General features: G+C 53.0%; 1 protein-coding gene across 2 annotated transcripts in view; it reads left to right on the forward strand.

Moving 5' to 3' along the window:
- Window positions 1-1,078: 1,078 nt before the first annotated feature.
- Grid1 (glutamate ionotropic receptor delta type subunit 1) overlaps window positions 1,079-21,833 on the forward strand; it is a 734,712-nt gene continuing 713,957 nt past the window's right edge. For both annotated transcript variants that reach the window (XM_060390904.1, XM_060390905.1), the window contains exons 1-2: window positions 1,079-1,303; window positions 3,487-3,642. In XM_060390904.1, coding sequence (XP_060246887.1) covers window positions 1,225-1,303; window positions 3,487-3,642 — 235 coding nt within the window. In that variant the 5' untranslated portion in view covers window positions 1,079-1,224. The remainder of the gene's footprint in view (window positions 1,304-3,486; window positions 3,643-21,833) is intronic.

The following is a 21,833-nucleotide window of genomic DNA, read 5'->3' on the forward strand; positions in this document are numbered from 1 at the left end:
CTCCCTGGCTCCATTCCTCAGCAGCTTCACCCTTTGGGAGGTGAGGGTCGGCCAGAGGCAGGGCACCCGGAGGCGGCGGGGCCCCCCACTCTGCCCCTGCGGCTCGGAGCGGGCTCTCCGCCCGGGCTCGCGCCGGAAGGCTCCGTGCAGGTCGCTGTCTGAGCGCGCCGGCCGCTTGGAAGGCTCCTCACGTCCAGGCACCGCGGTCACGGCTGCGCCGGTTTCCGGCCATGAATTGGGCTTCAGAGTCTGAGCCTCCTGCCCGACTCCGGGCGCAATGCACCGCCCCGGAGGCGGGGGATGGACGCCCGCCGAAGTCCACCGGGACGGCCAGGGTTCGAGCCTTCCGCCCGCCGGCTAGCCTCCCGGTGCCTGGCTCGGTGCCCCGGGCCTGTGGTCTCTCCGCAGACTGCCCGAGTCGCGGGTCCGGTTCCGACAGCGGCGGTCCGTTCGGGCCACGCCACGGGCAGGGCTGCGGAGTCTGGGCTGAAGTCTCCCGGAGCCCCCCCTCCCGAGGGCGGTCGGAGGCTGCGTCTCCTCGCGTTCTCCAGCGATCCGGGAGACCAGGCCCCCGCGGCCAAGCCTCGGCGCGCCGCAGACAGGCCGGGGCCCCAGCGCGGTGCGGGCCTCGCGGCGTCCCCTAGGCGGGAGCTCGGAGCGCCGGGCGCCCCCTCCGAGCCACCAGCGGGGCGAGCGGCGCGCGGCGAGGCTGAGGCTCCGCAGTCACGTGGTGGAGAGGAGGGCGGAGGGGGAGGGAGGCGGGAGGGAGGGAAGGGGGAGCGCCGCCGAGGGGGAGGGGGAGGGGAGGGGGCGTCCTCCGCAGTTCGCTCCTCGCCCAGGCTCAGACGCACAGCCAGCCCGGAGCCGCCGCGCGGGCCGGGCCGCCGCCGCCGCCGCCTCTGCCGCCCCCAGAGCCGCTCGAGCCGCCGGGAGCGCCGCCGCCACAGCCGCGGGCCGCCCCCGCCGCGCCGGCCTGGGCTGGGGCTGCGAGCGCCGCGGCAACCGCAACCAGAGCCGGCGCGGGAGCCCGGGCGCGCGGGGCTGGGCTGGGCTGGGCTGGGGCGGGCGCAGGGCGCAGGGGCGGGAGCGCGGGGGAAGACGCACGGGCGGGCTCGGCTCTCCCGGGGAGCGGCCCGGGACTGCACCGGGACCGGCGCCTCCCCGCTCCGCGCTGCCCTCGGCCTCGCCCCGGGCCCGGGCGGATGAGCCGCGCGCCCGGGGGACATGGAAGCGCTGACGCTGTGGCTTCTTCCCTGGATCTGTCAGTGCGTTACGGTGCGGGCCGACTCCATCATTCACATCGGTGAGCTCGGAGGGCGGACGGGCCGAGGCTGGGCGCGGGGGCGGGGGGGGACCCCAGTAGAGCCGCTGATGCGAGGCGTCCAAACTTGGCGGCTCCCCGGGCCGAGGGGGCTCGGCAGGTGGTGTTCCCCCGAAGGCCCGCGCCGCCCCGCGGAGGAGCCGTGCCCCGGCCGTTCGGCGCTCCTGCGGGCTCCTCGCTGCTCCCCGAGGCTCCTGTCAGTGCGCGGGGCCCCGCGGCCTCTGCCGACACTTAGGGCCGCGGCTGCGGGGGATCCGGGGATGGACGCTCGCTCGTGGAGACGCTCGCGTGCCCCTGGCCGAGCCGTCGGCGGGCTGGGCCCTTCGGCACCGCCTGAGCACCGGGGCCCGGGGCGCACTGGGCTGGGGGCTAGCTAAGTTAGCGGGGCAAGATCAAAGAGGCCGAAGCGGAGCCGTGCGTGACCGTGGCTGGGTGCTGTCAGCGTGCCAGCCTGTATGCACCTGGCATGGTGTTGGTGGCACTGCGAGAGGGCGTTGGGGCGTGTGGGGCTGCCTGAGCGTGTGGTAGTGCGACTGTGGCGCCCTGTCAGCCTGTTAGAGCGGACGCTCGCTCGGTTCCCCGGTGTGTGTCTGTGTAGCTCTCGGTGTGGGTGTGTATGTGGTTGTGGCAACTGCAGCCCGATCCTGGACAGTCCTGGAGTTTCTGGCTGTCCAAGTCTTGGGGCCAGCGTGCAGTCTGGGTGGTAGGGGCGGAGGGAAGGAGCGTGGGCAGTGGGATTGGGGACGCTGAGCAGGAAGAGGCGGATGGGGAGGAAGAAGGTGAAAAGCAGAGGAAGGGGTGATGGAGGAAGACAGTGGTAGGGAGTTCGGGGCAGGAGGGCTGGGATCTGGAGAAGTTGGGCCCTGTTGGGGGACTGGCGGCGGTCGCTTTGGGGGAGCCCCTCCGCAGTCGCCTTTCCGGAAGTTGGGAAAGACCAGCAAACACTGACAAACTGGGGGTTGGGATGTGTGAAAAAACGTGGCTGATGTTACCAGCTGGGCAGGAGAAGGGGTGGCGAGGGACCGAGTCTCCGACTCCAAGGGCTGCAGCTCCCCTCCGGTGCCGGGCCGGGATCCAAACCTGCTTCCCGCCCAGGAGCCGGCTTGGGTCTCGCGGTCAGCATTGCGGCTCCAGTGTAGGGAGAAATTCGGGAGTCCTTTACCTACCTAGCTCTCAGCTCCAGGGCAGTTAGAGGGCCAAGCAATAGGACCTTGGCGACCCTTGGCATTTGACAAGGGGGCTGCGGGTGAGGACCCCGGAGCGGCGGTCTGACGGATCTCCGCTGTCAGGGCAGTGTCAGTGAAGCAGCGCAGCGCGCGAAAGCATCAGGTCAGCCAGAGTGCTGGAGGAGGGAGCTGGCCGTTCAAGAGTGGCCCCTTCTGGGACTCCCAACCTTGCTAAACCTGAATGTCTGGGGGTTTAGGATACAGCTCCACCCCCTCCATACACACAGGAAGAGGAAGTGAGGGACAAAGAGCAGAGGCACCTTGCAGCCTCTTGGCCATACAAGATGCTGGCTATGAACGAACGCCTTATGCCTAAAGGGGGGAAAAAGCCTTGGTTTTGGAGAGCCAGCTGTGGGCTGATGTCTCACTTCTGCGTTGAGCAGGGAATGCAGAGGAAAAGGGGAGGCACCGCTCCGTCCAGGGACTGGGATAGGGGACATTACCCTTTTGGAGAATTAGCTCTGGCTCCTGGGATGGGATTTATGGGACCCGGCCTTTGAGCTGGAGGCCACCTCAGCTTCTCCCTTCTTCTGTTTGGGGCGTAGCCGGGACTTGTGGCTCTTTGATTATGAAGCCCACGTGACCTGAAGGTAGCATGTGGGATATGCATGTGTCCCTCCAGGCAGCTGTGTACGTGTGCGTGTGGGGAGGGGAGCGTATCCTGTTTGGGTTATGGTGGGAGAGGTTTCAACTACCCCGTCAACACAGAGTCCTGGACTGAGGCTGTTGGCTCATGCCTGCAGTCTGGGGAAGGCTGAGGCAGGAGGAATCACCGTGAATTCAAGGCTAGCTAAGGCTACAGAAGGACAAAACCAAAACAAAAATCCTAGCTCAACCCACTTAGCATCTAGTGGTCCAGACAGTGACCTGACCCTGGGGCCCAGTGAAGGTGGGAAGATCTCCTCTCCAGGTCTGGTCTTGACCCCTCTTCCTCCTCAGGTGCCATCTTCGAGGAGAACGCAGCCAAGGACGACAGGGTGTTCCAGCTGGCTGTATCGGACCTGAGCCTCAATGATGACATCCTGCAGAGTGAGAAGATCACTTACTCCATCAAGGTCATCGAGGCCAATAACCCGTTCCAGGCTGTGCAGGAAGGTGAGTGTGCCACGGAGCCCATGCATGAGTCACTGGGCTGCAGGCAGTGAGGCCGCGCAGCGATGGGTCCAGGCAGAGGGTTGCTACCCAGTTGGTTGTGCAGTCACCCAGTCGGCTGCTGTGCCAGGCGTGGTGGCCTGCCCTCCCAGGCAGGCCTAGCAAGGTAGGGCCGCTTTCGCTAGGTCCTGTCTGGGCAAGCGGAAAGTCTCTGTGCACCGCCAGCCAGCGGGTCTCCTGGCAGGACCGCGCGGCTTCTTTCTGGCCAGGTGAACGCGCCTCTGCGCTCCATGCCGCGGAGCAGGCGTTTGGCTCAGGGCGGTCTTTGTTTCTCGCGTGTTTGTGGGTGGGTGTGTCTTCGTGTCGGGTTCTCATTGTCGCGTGCACCTCTCTAGAAGCCTCTTGTGGCCTGCTGCTCAGGGCTCGGGGCTCGGGCTCGGGACTCGGGGCTCGGGGCTCGTTCTATGCGCCGCGTCTGTCGCGCAGCCTGACTGGTGCCCGGTTGCACACCCGGTGGGTCCTTGCTGCTTCTGCCCCGTGAGTCCTCCTCGGCTTCTCTCTGCCTTTCTTCACTGTGTTTGGAGTAGCCGGTTTCTTTGCTGGTGCCGGGAGCGGACAACCTAGCAGGCGTTGTCGCCTGGACCGGAGGTGGGCGCTGTTTGCTCAAGAAAAGAGACTAGCTGGACTCTAATGGAAGGAAAATTCTAGCCGGCCAGGGCCGCGGTCTTTCCCCCGGCAGCTGTCTCGCTTAGGGCTCGCAGATGCAGGGACAACAGGTGGGCAGCCACCGAGGCTACCATCCTTTGCTGGCTTCCTATGGCGCCTGCCTGGGGACTGTACTTACATAAGTGCAGGCAGCAAAACACATATCCGTAAAATAACGGGACCTGCCGCTTTCAGCGTTGGCAGATGTCTGTGTCAGCTCTCCCCGCCTTTCCTCCTGTGCGTTCCCTGCACTCCCACTTGGCTGGCTACTCTTGAGGTGTCCCCTCTCCCATGTTGCTGATTCCTGGTCAAGGCCCTGACAGCTCAACCACGTTCCTTTCCTCCTCCCCTTTATCTTGTTTACCACAAGCAAGGCTCCATTGTGGTGCTTCGTGCCCCAGAGTGCTGGAGTGCCAAGGATACAGGGGTACAACTGGAAGCATGGCATCTAGGGACTTCTCAGAAGTGCCAGGGCCACGGGGCAGGGAGGAAGCGAGCTGACTGGGAGCTCTGCGGCCAGTTTCTTTCTGGGCTTGCTGGGCCTAGGGTCTTCTACCTGTGGCTTTGGGTTATATGCTGCCTACCAGTGTACCTGTAAGGATGAGGCAAGTCAGTGATGGGTGTCATGGCCAGCACTGCAATCTTCATGCTTCTCAGAGGGCCTGTGAAGGCCTTCTGGTTTTAGGTACAGCGAAGGATGGAAAGGCAGCCAGCCGTTGGGGAATGTCTGCCCGGTGTAAGGCTCAAAGGGTGAAGGATGTCTTAACGGCCCCCAAACTTCAGTCCCAAGTGCTGATTTATGGCGGTGGTGGTAAATGGGGTGAGGCTGGTGTTGTTTGAGAACTGCCTTGGCTGGTGAGGTGGCTCAGTAGTTAGTGACGCTTTCCACTCTTGAGGAGGACCCCCGTTTGATTCCCGATACCCATACGGCGTCTCATAGCTGCCTGTAACTTCAGTTCCAGAAGTGTACGACACCGCCTTCTGGCCTTCACTGGTACCTGCACAAATATGATGCACTTTCGTATCATTCACATAAAATATTGGGAACTGCTGCCTCCAGCATTGGCAGGTGTCTGATGTCTTACGTCCTCGGAAATAGAGTCATGGGGGAGTACCTGTCCTTCTTGTGTGGCCACATCCCACCATCTGCCTCCAGATGCCCTCTGCCCCCAGACGGCTGCTTGTTTTTGTTCTTCTTGTTCTCATCATGGTTCCTTGGGGCCTCCACCTGTCGCCCATATGACACTGGCTCGGCTCTCTTATGGTTGTGGCGCTGACAACTCTCTGCATAGTGTAAGGTGTCCTTTGCTCATTGATTTTGCTCCTGAATGAAGCAAAGCTATCTCCACCAGAAGTACCCCAGGGACTGACGGTGACGATCTTACACAGGGTTATAACCTGAGGCAGGATGCACACACAGATGAAATGTGCAGCTGGGTCTCTGGAGGAGGCAGCTCTGTTAAAAGGAGCAGCTGTCACACAGCCCTGGTTGATTCCTGCCTTTTTGGTGGGAAAAGTCCTAGTATTAGAGAGGTACCTTTAAAAAAAAAGAGAGAGAGGGAGAGAGAGAAGCCCCAGGTCTGTGCTTTAGTGTAACACTTAACTTTTGGGGGCATTTTGAGGCAGGGTTATAGCTTAGGCCACTCTCTTGCTTTAGCCTCCCGAATGCTAGGATTATGGGCCTTACTTCATCATCACACTTGGCTTTCATATCTGGTTTTTAACTTGTCAACCAAGGAACAACTTAAACAACAAACGACGTATAGCTGTGTGCCATTTGGCCTTCAAGCCTTAAATGCAGCTTTGTCCTGGCAATAGTGGCTCAATCCAGGACTGTTAAAAAACTTTTTTTTAATGGTGGTTAGTTTCTTTATTTGTGTAACTGGAAAAATGTGCCAGTCTCCAAGCATGGCAAGTTGACAATCTTTGGAGGGTATGGGAGCATTTCTGCACAACTGGAATGAGGAATTAGATGCTGAGGGTTGGTGTTTCTAGGTAAAAGAAGCACTGGCCCGGTGCTGTTGCTGGTCTGGTATGTGCTGGTTAGAGCTGGCACTTCAGCCTTGGGAGTGGCATGGGCTAGAATCCACCTTGTTATCCATCCATGACTTTGCACAGCTCCTGGTGCCTAGAAGGGAAGGGAGGAGCTATCCCTGGAGGCCCTGGAAAAGCAGAGCATTGCTTAGCAGCCTCCTTCCCTTTGCTTTGTGCTTGTGGAGCAAAGTATTCAGCTCACTGGATCTCCTTTCTTGGCTGTGTTCTATGGGGTGCTTGTCTGCCCAGTAGCTGGCTCTAACTGGATGACTAGCCCAGCCTTTTCTCCTGCGCTTGGATATTTACTGCAGAGGACATTTTGGGGGATGGAGAACAAGGGCATCCTGGAACTCAGTCTTTACCATAGAGAGGACAAGTGACCAGTGTGTCCCAAGCAAGGGGTCTGGGTTGGAGTGATGCCTTGTTTTAGTTTGAGAGGCAGCACCGTGACCCAGGGATGAGGGCCTGATTGCTGGGTCCAAAGAAGTCAAGCAGAGAGCCGGCCCCACTTGCTGAATAACCTGGGGGAGTCTTGGCCTTGTGCTGAGCTTCTGCTTCTAGATCTGTTAAAAGGGAATAATTGTAGTAGCTGCCTCCTGGGACTATTGGGAGGATTAAATGAGATGAGACGTGTGTAAATCGCCCGCATAAGGCCTGAGGTTGGTGTTCGGCAAACACTAATTCCCCCTTATTCTCTGACCCAGCTATGACTTTTTCTCGTCTCTTAAGGCTGTTGATATTTTCAGCTACAGAGTTTCTTAAGCTAGTGACTTCCTTGAGAGAGGACCCTAAATGACCTTTTCATTTTCAGCTTTTACTCCCCCCCATTATAAATGGAATGCATGGCTACAATGAACACGTGTTACTTTGAAAATGTTAAGAAAGAAAGAGGCCAATGCATGCTCATTATATAAAACGTGGAAGGTGTGGAAAGCAGCAAGAAGCAGAACAAAATCCCCCTGAATCCTGCTGCATTACTGCATTATTTCCTTCTAGTCTTTTTTCTCCCATTGTATTTTATAAACGAAGAGGGCTCTCATTCTGTTCCATGCGCTATGTGATTGGCTCTATTTTGAAACCTCCATGAACTAATTGTAAACATTGCTTCTAGGGCCTGCATGTGTTTTCCAATATACACGGGTTTCCTTCCTTCCTTCCTTCTTTCTTTTTTTAAAAAAGAAATGGCATCATTTATGGTAAGATATACATACTTAAGTATTTCTGAAGAAAACAAGAAACTCTGCTTGAACGTGCTGGCCTTAAAAACTGTGATTTTTCTCAGGCTGGTCGTACAAACACCTTACAAACACTGTCTTTTAGGATACTATGTAGAATATGTACTTTCTGAGGGTCTAAAATGACAAAAACAATAGCAACAGGACAGTTCAGGTTCTGAAATGTTGCATCTTTGATTGTTAAAGTTTGCATTAACAAGTATGAAAATGAGACAAATATGTTCTACGAGACAAATATGAGAAAAGATACTAATTTGTTGAAAAAGTCATACTGTTTTTCAGTGCCTGCTCAAGCAGAAGATTATGTAAATGCATAAAAGAACTGGCTGAACATGAGTCTCCTTTCACGAAATTATCTTTTACTGTGAGCAAAAGATGCAAGTTGTTGGATATGCTGTAGCTGTGTCTGTCACATCAAGAAAGTAGAACGGCTCAAGGAAAAGGCAGAGGAAGGTACATGAGACAGTATTCTTTGGTTACCAGAAAGCACAGGAGCATTTTAAAAAGATGAGGTAAGAGGGGTTGGGGATGGAGCTCAGTTGGTCAAGTGCTTGTCTCCCATGCACGGAGGCCTGGGCTTATCCCTCAGACCACACAAACCGCGTGTGGTGATGTACGCCTGTAATGTGGGCGCTTCGTAGGTAGGGGCAGGAGGAGAAGTTCAAGCTTATGCTCAGCTACAAAGTGAGTTCAATACCCGCCTGGGCTAAATGAGACCTTGTTTCAGAAAAGATGAGGTGTGTGTGTGGGGAGAAAAAGCAAAGAGTGGGGGTGTGGCAGAGTGCGCACCCACTATGTGTGAAGCCCTGAGCCCGGCACTTAACACCACATAAAAACCCGAAAAAGCTAAAATTCTCCAAGTATAGTTTAATGTTGACAGAATACTGAATGTGATTAAAAAAAAAAACATGTCAGAGACAGCCCCTGCTCCCCTTATTAGAGAGCCCATTTGGAGACTGAGCTGCCTTGGGCTAACTCTGTGCCAGGGGTCCAGGTTATCTCCTTGAATGGTCCTTGGTTAGAATATCAGTCTCAGAAAAGACTCCTAGGCCCAGATTTTTTGTTCTGTTGCTCTCCTTGTGGAGCTCCAGACCCTTCCAGATCTTTCTATCTCCCCCTTCTTTCATAACATTCTTTCCACTTTTCTCAAAGTTTGGCTATGAGCCTCAGCATCTGCCTTGATACACTGCTGGGTAGAGTCTTTTAGAGGCCCTCTGTGGTAGGCTCCTGTCCTGTTCCTTATTTTCATCTTCTTCTGATGTCTATCCCATTTGTCTTTCTGAATGAATATTGATCGTCTTACCCAGGGTCCTCCTTCTTCCTTCGCTTCTTTAGGTGTACAGATTTTAGTATGATTACCCTATATTATGTCTAATATCCACTTATAAATGGGTATATACCATGTGTGTCTTTCTGCTTCTGGGATTCCTCTCTCAGGATGATCTTTTCTAGATCCCATCATTTGCCTGCAAATTTCATGATTTCCTTGTTTTTAATTGCTGAGTAGTATTCCATTTTGTAAATGTACCGCAATTTTTGTATCCATTCCTCATCTGAGGGAGCAGCCTGATGAGGCCACAGAGGAAGACTATGAAAGACAGTCCTGATGAGACCTGATAGGCTAGGGTCAGATGGAAGGGGAGGAGGACCTCCACTATCAGTGGACTGGGGAAGGGGCATGGAAGGAGATGAGGGAGGGAGAGAGTGGGATTGGGAGGGAACAAGGGTGAGGCTACAGCTGGGATACAAAGTGAATAAATTGTAATAAATAAAAGTTATATTAAAAAACAACAAGACAGGAAGCTTGTAGATAGCTGCTTCTGAAGGCTTGGCAAGCTTACCATCCTCATCTCCCTGGTGGGCCCCTTGTCCCTCACTTGCCATACTGGTGCTGAGTTCTGCTGGAGAATCTATTTCCCTGACCACAGGGTCCTCTTTTACTTCCACGTCTGACATCCCTGAAGGCATCTTCCTCAAGAGACTGGAGACATTGCCAGGGGCTCCGAGTGAGCGTGACATTCATACCGTCAAGAAGGCCTCTCTAGGCTCACTGCCACCATTGCATCACTTAGCTGTATCAGTTTTCTCTTGGGACAGAAACAGATTTTACCCCAAGTTTAGTTGGTTAAAACAGCATACTTTATCGTTTGACAACTCTGCAGGTCCCAAGCCTGATGTGGACTCAGCAGGCTATGCACAGGGGTTGGCATGGATGGTACCTTATAGTGGCCCTAGGACAGAATTGTGTCCTTGCCTTTTGACTTCCCCAAGGCTACTTCTTCCTCAGCTCCGGGTCCCATGATTCTTCTCCAAAACTCACAGCAGTGAGCTGGGTCCTTTTCCCATACTATTATCTGACCCCAGCTCACTCTAATAATCAAGAGTAAGATCGCTATTTTAAGGTAAGCTGACTTGAAAACTCAATTCTATCATTAGCCTCTATTCTCCAGTGCCACATAGCCAGCATAGTCCCAGTTCTGGAGACCAGGGCATGAGTGACTTTGTGGGCCGCTATTATGCAGCCTCCGTGTGCCCACTGTGTCCAGAGCATGTTGACGGCCTCTATTTCCTTTCCTGGTCATTAGGCTTCCGCACTGCTTGCTGACTTCTCGGCATGTCTCTAGTCTCATCCAGAGTGGCTGGGATAGTTTGGGATGCATGGCTGGGTTCTCATTCCACAGAGATGTTCTGCAGGTATCACGCTGTAGGCCTGTGGGGCCTCCACATCCTCACCTGTGCTCTGGGATGGCATGTGGTTCCTCGTCTGGGCCGCAAGGGCTGCCTGCGCACACGGAAGTGCATAGCAGAAACCTCTGTTGGACTAGCCACACCCTAAGTGTGGGCTGCCACGCATGTCCCAGCCTCTCCTTCTGCCCAGGAAGGCTCAGCCTCAGACTCTCATCTTCCCTATGTCTACCTAAAGTCCCCGCTGTGGTCAGTCTTGCTTTTGTTCCCTGGGCCTAGAGCAAGAGACACTTTTCCTGGCCTCTCAGCACTGTTGCCAGTGATACTTCAACTCCGAAGGGGTGTGCCAAGTCTGCAGGTGCACACCATTCCTTGTTAGAGTCTGGCTGGGTACCAGGAACCGTGTCATCCCCTCTCTGGATTCCCCACAGACTTTCCTTCCAGGCGCCAGGCTTCTTCTGCAGTGATCACTGGGAGCACTTCAGTGCATGGGCGCACACATACGTGCCAACGTACATGTGAACTCAACGGCAAAATGCATACATGTGAGCCCATACCCTTTCTCATTTTTATAGGCTGTGTGCCCACCCCATCCATTTCCTCGTGTTTTGGGGGTTTCTATCTTTTCCTGTTCTGCCCTCCACATTGGCACGTGGGGCTTACAGAATAGCCAGCCAGAGGGTGTCTTATGCAGGATGTGGAAGGAGTCTAGTGAGGTTCTCCATGCTGCCTCTGAACTGGTGTGTCTGTGTGTATGTGGATATCCTCCAACTCCCACAGTGACACTGGGGCTATTGCTCCAGGATCTTCTTGAGGCCTTCATGACCATCCCTCAGTACTTGCAGCCATGTCCTGTAGGTCCAGGCAGGGCAGAGAGAGAGAGACTGTTAAAAATCTTGTAGTTGCGGAGTCAAGACCTTGTTCCTTCAGCTCTGTTGTCTTTTTTCTGAGTAGTCATGTACCACTGTCATGGTTTGCCTGGCGCTTTTGAGGCCTGTGGGAGTCTGTAAGAAGTGGGGTCAAGCGGAAAATCTTCAGTGCTCGAGAGTGTACTCCCAAAGAGAAAACTGCTTCCTCTTTTCTTTCTCTCCCTTCCACTTCCCAGCCGGGAGGTGAGCAGTGTAGCTCCACCGTGTGTTCCTACCATGATGCACTGTGTCACCCCAGCCCAGAAAGCAACAGGGCCAACTGCAGGCCCTCGTGAACCCCTATGAGTCCTTACAAGCTGGTACGCCAGGCTTTTTGTCACAGTAACGAAGCTGGCCACCCAGTTCTCTAGAAAGTAGCATTGACTTCAAAGTTGAAATGTTGGATCTGGACTGCTTCTCAAACACTTCTCGTCCAATTTAATCCAACACTTGGATGTGACTTCTTCTGGATTTTATACCTCCGGCCATGCCTATGAGAGGCTGGGCTGTAGGAGGAGACAGGGAGATGGTGGCGGGAAGAGACATAATTACAGCTGAATAAGAGGAGTGAGTTCAAGAGATCTGCTACACAGGATGGGGAGTGTAGTTAGTGGTGGCCCATTGTGTTCTTGGGAAAGGCCAAAGGTAGGTAATGAGTGTTCTCATAATAATGCTTTTGGGTTATGCATTGTGTGATTAGCTATATTTAAACATTCCTCAGTGTATATGAAGACAACGACTACAGAGCCCATGTATCAATAAAATAAAACCCAAACAGTCGTGCTCCAGGCGTGGCCACCAATGGGGCTACCAGCAGTACCACCTGTTCCTGGACTTCCTGTGACCTCATCTCTCTGGGCTGCCTCCTTTTCAAACCCTGTTGCGATGTAATATTGAAACAATCAGTTTTAAGGGGGAAAAGATTGTTCTGGCTCACAGTTCACAGTCTGCTGTGGTGGTGAAGTCACAGTGTCAGGAGCTTGAGGGAGCTGGTCACATGGCATGTGCCAGCGGGAGGGGGCAGTGGATGCATGCCTGCTCTCACACTCAGCCAGCTCTCGCACTCCTAAGCACAACTCCCACCCACAGCTAAAAGGGATTTCCCCACATCAATTAGCAAAACCAATTCAACCCCTCACAGGCTTGCCCCAGGCCCATCTCCTGAGTGATTCTAGATTCTGTCAATTTGACAACAACGCTAACGTGCTGCTGGCTGGTGACAGCCCTTCCTCTGGGGTGCCGGCCTCTCTGACAGCTTGTCAGTGTCCCATTCTCTGGGCTTTCCCTTTTCCATCTCTACACACTTTCCCATCTCAGAGGCTGTGGAAGGATCCAGGGCTCTCCCTGTGTCCTGAAGCCCAGGCTGCTGGCTCTGAATGATCAGCAGGCCCTTTTCTACCTGTTTGTGGGCTGCTAGGTTCCTAGGGAGTGGAAGCCCAGGATTGCCTGCCGCTGGCCTTCTTGTCTTTAGCTACATTAAGGACACTGGCTCTGGCCAATCCTGCCTTTTCAGTTTTCTGCCTTCACATTGTCTTTGCCAGAGCCCATCTAGGCAGCAGCAGGGCCACATGGCCTGCACCTGTGCACAGCTGTGCTCTGCCTGTCCCTTCTACTTTACCTGAGAACAGATAGTAGCCTGGGACACGGCAGGAGTCTCATGTGCTGTCCGGTGGGCTGAGGCTGCCATCGCGGCTCAGCTGTGAAACTGGCTGTTTACCTCAGTTTTCTTCATTGTCAACGAGGGGATGATGCAGAGGCCAGCTGTAGGGTGTTTAGGAAATGCACCAAAAGCCTTAGCTAGGGGCCAGGTGCTGGCTAGCTGCTGGCTAGAGAAAGGCAGTGTTACAGTTAGTGGTCCCTAAGGCAGCTCTAGGTCTTACTCAGTACTGTCCCTGTGGGCTGGTGCCCCTGCTTCATATCTGGTGGCTGAGGCCTGCATCTTGAAGTTTGAACTTCAGCCTCCTTGGGTGTCCCAGGAGAATAGGGAAGGAGGTTAGTGCTGACAGCATGGCTCCTATTGGAGGCTCCTATCTGTGCAGGCCTGGGCTCTGGGCGCTATGGCCTGTCATTGCATGGTGTTTCAATCTTGCTGCAGCCATGTTTGTCCAGAGAGCAGAGTGGCTGGTATGGGCCTGGCTGTCTCATCCCCGTAGGAGCCAGCTTGTAGACAGATAACACCTTGCTCTGTGTGGTGATTGGAAGTAGGTCTGGATTTGAATCTTGAATATTATGTGTTGTATCTGAAAAGTACACTCCCACCCCATATATGGGGCTTGGTTGTCAGTGTGTAGTCTTTTGGGAAGTGACTGAATCCTGAGAGCTGTGATCCTAAAGTGTGGGTGGAGCCAGTTTAGCATGGTGCTCGTGGGAGGTGGTGAGAGGTGGATGAGACTGAGTTGGATGAGATAGGTCATTGCCCATGTGCCCTGGAGAGCATAGTTCATCCGGAGTCTCTTTCTCTGCTTCCTGCCTGCCTTGAGATGAGCCACTTAGATATTCTACACAGTGCCTTCCAGGATGATCTTCCTTACCCTGGGAGAAACAGCCAAGTGACCATGGACTGAAACCTCTGAAATAATGACCTGAAGAAAATCTTTCTTCCCTCATCTTATTTATGGCAAGTGTTTGTCACAGCAATTAAAGGCCGAAACATGAACTCAGACCAGTTGGCTTCCTGTTCTTGGAAAGGTCACTGCCCTCTCTAGGCCTCACATTCAGCATCTGGGAAGAAGGATCCCTCTCCCTGGCCTGTCTTCTGTTCTCAGCTTTCTGTGATGGCCTCCTGCTCATTGCAAAGGGTGATCCTTGGGATCTTACCGGATTGGGACCACACACTTTATTTCATCTAGCTGGAAAAGGCTATATGCTGATGCCTCTCTGAGCTCTGGACTGAAAACTCTTAGAGACCAGGCCTGGGCCCTGGGCCTGGTATGTCTCAATGGTGCCTTGAATGAAGAGACACTAGAGTCTTTCTCTTTTGTAAGAATACAGTAGGAGTTGCCTGTTGACTAGCCAGGAGAAGGGCGCTTTCAGAACCCATTATGTTGACACCTTGATCTTGGGCTTTAAGCCTCTTGAGTTGCGAGGGAACATTTGTGCTGCTTAAGACATATAGCCTGTTGCATTTTGTGATAGCAGTAACATCCATCCCTGCCCTCCCATGGCCTTGGTGCCTGAACCTCTCAAATGAGCTGTTTGGTGCAGAATGGGTGATCTGTGTCCCTTAGGGTTAGGTGATGCACATTTCTGACCCAAGGTTGTGCTGAGGTTGTTTCCTTAGCACAGCCTTTCTAAAGACCGTTACTACGATTCTTGCAGGGTTTCTAGCTCGTATTATGTGCATATCTTTTGCTGACATACTTACTTGTCACTGTCCCTCTTAGTACATAGTGGTCCTGATGTGCCTTGTCAAGGGACTTAAAAAGCCTCAGCTTTTTTCCTGAGAAATGGGGATAGAGGTACCTTTGTTAGTAGGTTGTCTTAGTAACCAAATGAAGAACTAACCACAGAGATCTAGTCTGTTCCTGTCACCGAGGAAAGACTAGCCATGTATCGTCCTCCTGATGTCATCTGACCACAGGAGAGCGATGGGATGACTCCTGTTTTTTGTATACTCAACTGACACTGATGAAGCATGACCATTCCTGTTGTCATCTCTTGCTGTGCTGTGGCTGTGGTATCTCTAAGTTTTCACGCCTTGGGACCTTTCCACAGGAAGGGAGATACACTGGACACTTTCATTTGGGGTGTTTGCAGTTGGTCACTTATCACTAAGTGTGGACTGTCCACTCACTACTCTAGGGCCCAATTAGTTTCAACCTTGGCTAACCCCATTCTTACCTTCCAGAGCATTGGTTTTCCTTCCTTCCCAACCTCAAGCTAGCCCTCAAGGGACCCTCTGTTGCCTTCACTGGCCAAGGAAATGGAAATGCTCAGCAGGCTGTGTCTAGGCCCTGCTTCTGTGGTTTGACACTGAGCCACTGACCACAGCACCCACAGAACACAAGGTTGACCGGTAAGAGTTGGGAATATACCAAAAGCCAAGTCACACTGCAGGGTAGGGGTCTCTGCTGCTTCTGTTCTGTATGAGACACACATGGAATCACAGGGTGTGATTCTGCAGGGCCTGGGGCTTCAATCACTTTTCCTGGACTGCAGACCCTCATTGACGTTTCTAGGTAGCACTTAGAGCCTATCCAAAATCTTACCAAAAAAGGGATGTAGTGGGCAGTGGACTAGTGTAGTGGTTTGAATGAGAATGGCTCCCATAGGCTCATATGTTTGATTACTTGGTCCCCAGCTAGTGGAACTGTTTGGGAAGGATTAGGGGGTGTGGTCTTGTTGGAGGAGGTGTGACACTGGGAATGGGCTTTGAGATTTCAAAAGCTTTTGCCGGTTCTAGTGAGCTTTCTCTGTCTCCTGATTTTGGATCAAGATGTAAGCTCTCAAGTATGGCTCTAGTGCCATACCTCCCTGCCATGACTGTCATGGAATCTAACCTCTGGGACTATAAGCCCCAAATTAAATGCTTTCTTGTCTAAGTTGCCTTGGTTATGGTGTTTTATTACATCGATAGGAAAGTAACTGAGGCAGCTAGGCAGCAGTTGCTCCACCACAGGCTCTTGCTGAGTGCTGTGGAAGGGTGGAGGTGTCTATTTACATATTGCATCCAGAGCTGCATGTACAGTGAGTGTCTCAGGACAACTCCAGGCAGCGCAGGACATTGCCCAAAGAGCAAAGGCTTGCTTAGGAAAAGGGGGGAACCGCTGGCCTGGCCTACGCAGCTCTGCTATTCCTTGCTTAGCATCCCCTGCTCATGTCTCTCTCCAGTCCCTGCCATTGCCCTAGTCTCCTGTTTTCATCCCACCTCTCCAGACCTAGTCTGGATTCCTGAGGTCATTTCTGTAGTGCTCTCTCTCTCTCTCTATCTGTCCTTCCTGGCAGCCCACTGCCTATGCCACAACTAGACTTTCTGGAAAAAAAAATCAGTGTAATCTCCTCTCCTGCTGAAACTTTTAAATGATTTCTCACTGCAATAATAATAAAATACAGACCCCTAACTAGGGCTAGTAAGTCCTTAAATACCCTGGCCAAGGCTGGCCTTGCTACCTTCTTCTTCTTTGTCACACCTCTTGACCAAGGCCACATTGGCCTTTTCCTATCCTTCTAATGGGCCAAGCAAGCATGCATCTACCATAGGATCTTTGCACGTGCAGTGACTACTATGTAAAGGGTTTCTTGAATGATGGACTCCTCATCAGACTTTAGCTATGCCTCAACTCTTATCTCTTTGAAGAGGTTTCTTTTCACTCCAAGTGTGGTATAGGAATTTTCTGTCAAAGCATTCTTTTCATCTTTTGCATGCTCTTCCACCTGAGTTAAACAATTAATTTAATTCTGCAGGGTACCAGAGAAGTGTCTATCTCTTAGGAAATACTGCTAAGTCTCCTAAGACTCTTGGTTAGGCTCTCAACAAAGGTCCCTGGATGGATGACGGGTCATACAGACATGTGGGACTATGCTCACTGCATCCTTGGCGAGCTGCTGCTTGTGGTCCTGCCTTGATGTTCAGAAACACTTGGGGTCCGGTGGGTTGTACAGCCTGGAAGCTTGCTGTTACAGACATCTGCCATCAAAGCTCCATTTGTATAGGCCCTTCCTAACATGTCTGAGGAATGGAGAGAAAATGTGGGAGCTGGTTTTGTCTTTCCTAGCCCTGGCAGCAGATGATTGCTAATCCGGGACCTTCTCAAGGCCTCACAGAAAGAACAAAGCACCATGGCGATGTCTCTGACCTTCATGGACTAGAGTGAGAAAGTTCCTGGCCTGGACACAATTCACACTGCATTGATCTTGTATAGACAGAGAGGGTTGTGTGCCAGAATGTGGGTTTCATTCTCCTCTCTAACCTAGTAATCTTTTGGTGGGCTTAGCCAAGAAGCTTCAGCCTTCATGTGTGAAATGTGGCCAACACTGTCCTGTCCACTTCTCTTCTAGGTTAGGATAGGAGGCAGAGCTTGAGCTGGGGGAGGGAAAAGCAACAGCACATCTGGGTCCAGCCAGCTTGGCAGCTGGGAGTATGGTGGGTCACTGGCCACAAGATTCCCACCAGAGGCTCCCTCCCTGGGCACTCCAGGAGCTGATGAGCTGTGCTCCCATTCAAAGGCAAAGTCAGCTGCTGGTGCTGCCTCCCCTCAGCCTCTAGCAAGGCAGGTGCTGGGATCTCCTCATAAACAGGAGCAGAGGTGTCAGAGTGGTTCATGATCAAAACTCCCCCAGGAGAAGCCTGCCTAAGCATAGCTGTGGCTGCGGTCTGACGTGCTTATCTGCTTAGCTCCTGGCAAGGATACTTACACCATTAAAGAGAAGATGGTGGGGTCTGTGATATGCTGGACATCCACTGATGGGCGCCATCAAGTGTTCTTAGGAGCTCTGGGGGCAGTGTGTCCTCTTCCCTAGGACACCCTGTGTCCCACACACATGCTGTTGACCTGGTCATGCCCATACTCTGAGGCATATTCCTGAAACTATATCTGACTAGGCCCTTGTGGCTCCTGTATTTTCATTATGGCACCTGTGCTTGGCATTCAAGGCCAAATGGTCTATTCCTAGTTGAATGTCCAGCTTGTTTCTTGCTGTTCTCTGGCTCTAACAACATACTCTGGACCTTGGACCTCATATCTTCTATAATCAAACCAGAACACTTTTCAGGAGGCTTTATTGACAGTGCTTTTCCTTTGCTAGGGCTGTGGCTGCCTCACTGCCACTATACTATGCTCTCTGTCATATTTACCTAGTGACTGTCAACTCCTCCAGAGTGCCTTAAGCACCAGCAAGAACTTGATGCCTCAGGACTCACAGAGCTCTGCCAGCCTGGCATCTGCAGAGATGGACCAAGTGTCTGTTGAGTCGTTATATGACTGTGCCTCTAATGCATACACACATGGGCCTGAACACACAGATTTGTGCATTTGTATGACCTGGTGAGCTTACCGAGCCTGCCTGCGCATGTGCTGGGAACATAGTAATGACTGAGTATAGGGGTCATTGCCCCATAAACACTAATTGGTTGGCATGCTGCTGAGGATCCATCAGGATTGTGAGGCAGGAAAGTAAGCCATGGCATCCTGGCTGGATGCCCAGGAGTGTGAGGCCTGTGAGGAAGTTCCACATGTGTGTTCTCTGGAAGGACAGAGCAGCCCATCTGAGGACCCTCCTCTACTCCCCTCTTTAGTCTGTGAACTCTGACATGGGTCTGAAAACACTCTCTTGGTCATCTTTGTTTTGCAGGTGTCGGATACTCTCAGTCTAGCTAGGTAAAGAGGGATGTTTTTAGGCTATGCGTCTGAAGAGGCCAGAGGCTGTGATCTACAGAATTTCGGGGCTAAATGGATTCTGGCTCTTGCCTCTGCTGTCCTGTGGGTGGGCTTTCATCCTAGACATCATCCTGGCTGCTGGTCTGTCCTCATGAGAGGAAGGGTATTCTGGGTGGAATTATTTACCGTAAGCCTCCTCAGGGTCTTATGATTGCTGGAGACATGTCATGAATGCTCTTCTTATTGGTTAGACTTGGGCACCACTCTAGTCCCTGAGCATAAGAGGGATACGGCAGAACAGGGTGGGGCATCCAAGGGAAAGAAGTGTTGGTGGGCCTACAATCAACAGTGGCCTCACCTGGAGTGGTATGTATCATTACATCACTGACTGTGGGCATTGGGCAGAGGCTGTGTCAAGGTAAAGGTGAACAGGTGAGGAGTTCTAGAATGCACCTGTGTTGCACCAACAGCAGGATATCCTTCTCAGTGGGCTCTAGGGGAGCTAGATGTGCTGCTATGAACCTTCTTTTGGGCCAGGCAAGGCTGGCAGTTTGGGAAACACAATCGCTTGGAGGCTGGAGGTGGGCAGATAAAAGATGGCCTTTGGAGCAGTGATACGGTGCTTGGGTGTGGGCCAGGAGGCATTGTGAACAACGGGAGCATTGGGGGTACAGTCATTTGAACAATGGAGTCAGAGTAGGAGCAGGGAGGAAAGTGTAGGGTTAGGGAGGGAAAGGCCACCTAAGAGCCGCGATTCTGAAGGGCCCTGAGTGGGTGGGACCACCTACTCTCTTGGAACCCCAGTTCTAACAGCAGATGAGCCAAATGCTTGCTACTCTCTGGGATCCTTTAAGAATTCCAATCTTCTGGGCCCTGCCTTGTGTCATGAAGCCCATTTTCAGGCCGGGGCACTGGGTCTTGGCTTCATATACTTCTTTCTCCATTCATATTGCAGCTGCAACCTTTTGGTTTTTGGCCCTGATCTCAGCCTCCTCATCAGAGTGACTCTTTCCTATCTCTGCTCTCTTCTACTGAATGGGCCCATCCTGGCAGCTCTCTGCAGATTCCAAGGAGAAAGAGGAGCCTGGGGAGCCTAGACCTTGCCCTGGGCTAGCCTCAGCTTGTCCTTTTGATCCTGAGGACATTGCCTGGGGCTAATCCTGGGGTCACTTCCCAGGACTGCTGAGGACCCTGAGACAATAAACTACTGCACCCCCAGACAGGCTGCCTTATTGCAGGGGATGACAGATCTGATCAGCACAGAAAGTAGGTGGGCATGGACAAGAAAGAAGTGGGGTCTCCTCTGGCTAGTAAGAGTGTTGAAAGGGTAGCTTCCAGCATGCAGATCTCACTCTCTGGGACACGGCATGTCCAGTAGTGACCAGGGCCAGGTTGTCCTGGCTGTCTGCCCTGTACACTACAGCCACAGAGCAGAATGTGGCATAGGCAGCAAAGCCAGCCAAGAGAGTGACATGTGTCACCAGAGGAGGCCAGCAGGCCAGTAACCCCAGCTCCTCGGGAGGCTGAGGCTCCTCAGGCTGAGGCTGAACATTGCCAAGTTCAAGGTCAGCTGGGAGACTTAGTGAGACTGTTTTAAAAAATAAAGAGGGCTGGATATGTGGCTCAGTAGGAGAATGCTTAGAATGCCTGGGGCCCTGAGTTAGCTCTTCAGTACGGGCTGGGTTCCAGGCCTTCTGCAGGGTCAGTGCCCACCCTGATGTCTATCTCCTACCTCCCATGGCTACAGCTGCCTGGTCCCCATGAAGGGAGGAGAAGTGAGGACTAGGCTGCCAGGCTGTTCTGGCAATGCTATCTGGCTACCCTGCTTTGAGAGCTGGCCTAGAGCAATAAATTTATCCAAGTCTGAATAGTAGGTGTGGTAGCCCCTTACCCTGTCTCTTTTCTACCTTAGGGTCACCCTCCTGGTATGTCCTACTGGGCTGCTCTCAGAGTCTCCGCACTATGGGGATGGTATTGGCTTCCAACAAGGAAGTCTGCATTGCATATGACATCACAGCCTGGGCCTTTCTCCACGCAGACCATAGTCAGAGATCAAGGCTCTGGTATACTCACAGTGGCCTGTGGCACATGCTCTGTGGAATGGGTGAGCAGGGGGAGAGAAATCCAAGCATGGGTTGAGCTGATCACTGTCATAGACAACTCGGGCCCTTTTCCATAGGGGCCATTCAGGAAGCCACGTATGGGGCCTCTCAGGTTGAACATCTGGGTGAAGAAAGAGGCGGTATTCACTAGCCCACTTGGTGCAGGCCAGTAGCTTGAGATGCCCTCCCCAGCGGTTCCAGCTTTATGTAGCAGCTTGGCCAGGCTCACACCTAGTGTGATGGGGAAGCCCTTGGTGAACAGAGGTGAGGTGTGGCCGGACCCGCCTATATGCAGCTCAGCACCGTAGTGGTAGGTTAGAGTGGGCCAAGTGGGCCGATGTGGGCCTCAGAAGTCAGGAGACCTGAATTCTGCCAGGCTTGTAAGAAAGATCTGATGGTCAGACGGAACAGGGGCTTTTCAGCATGTGGAAATCATATCTTACAAGTTTTACTGGACCCAAAGAGGCTAATTTAGGTAGGAGGGCCTTCTGCTTCCGTTTCCCCTCGGTGTCAGATGGCATTCCTGGACTTGGGACCTCAGAGGCAGCAGCTGGCTCTTGCTCACATTGATCCTCCCCCAGAGCTGGGTTGGTGTAAGCTCATGGGTAGCCTTGCCACCAGCCAGTGTTTGGATGTGTGGAATCCCTCCTCTTCCTCTTCAGCTATATGATTCATTGCATGTCCCCTCGTATTCTGAGCCTGAGTTCAAAATCTGTGAAGTGAAATTCTCCTGTCTGCTTTGAAGAACGTTTTGAGAGTCTGAGGGAGTAATCCATTGTATATGGCCATTCACTCCCTTATCCACAGGCCTCTGAGGAGTTGGGCCTGCATCAGATACCGTGCCAGGCACGTGTGGGCACAGCAGGCTCATGCCTCAGCTTCAGGGAGTTAGACAAGGCTCAGAATCCAGGCTTCTTCACCTGGAGAGCCTGCTGGGACAGGTCTGGATGGCCAGGCTTTTGTATGAACAGCTTCCTGGCGGTTGCTGACAGTAGGTAGGACCAGCCAGTCAGTGGCTGCCTGTCATGCTGGAGAGGCAGGATGCCGAGGGTAGGGCTGGTCACATGGCATTTTTCCCTGGCTTCCTATAGCTGTGTGGCTAATGAGGTTGTCACTGCTCTCCTTTATCACAGTCGCAGATGTGCCCCCATTTCACACTGAAATGTGCTTTTTTGTTCCTCTACAAGGTAGGGTTCATATCCCTGTCTG

This window comes from Meriones unguiculatus, chromosome 9 (genome assembly GCF_030254825.1).
Source record: "Meriones unguiculatus strain TT.TT164.6M chromosome 9, Bangor_MerUng_6.1, whole genome shotgun sequence".
NCBI lineage: Eukaryota > Metazoa > Chordata > Mammalia > Rodentia > Muridae > Meriones > Meriones unguiculatus.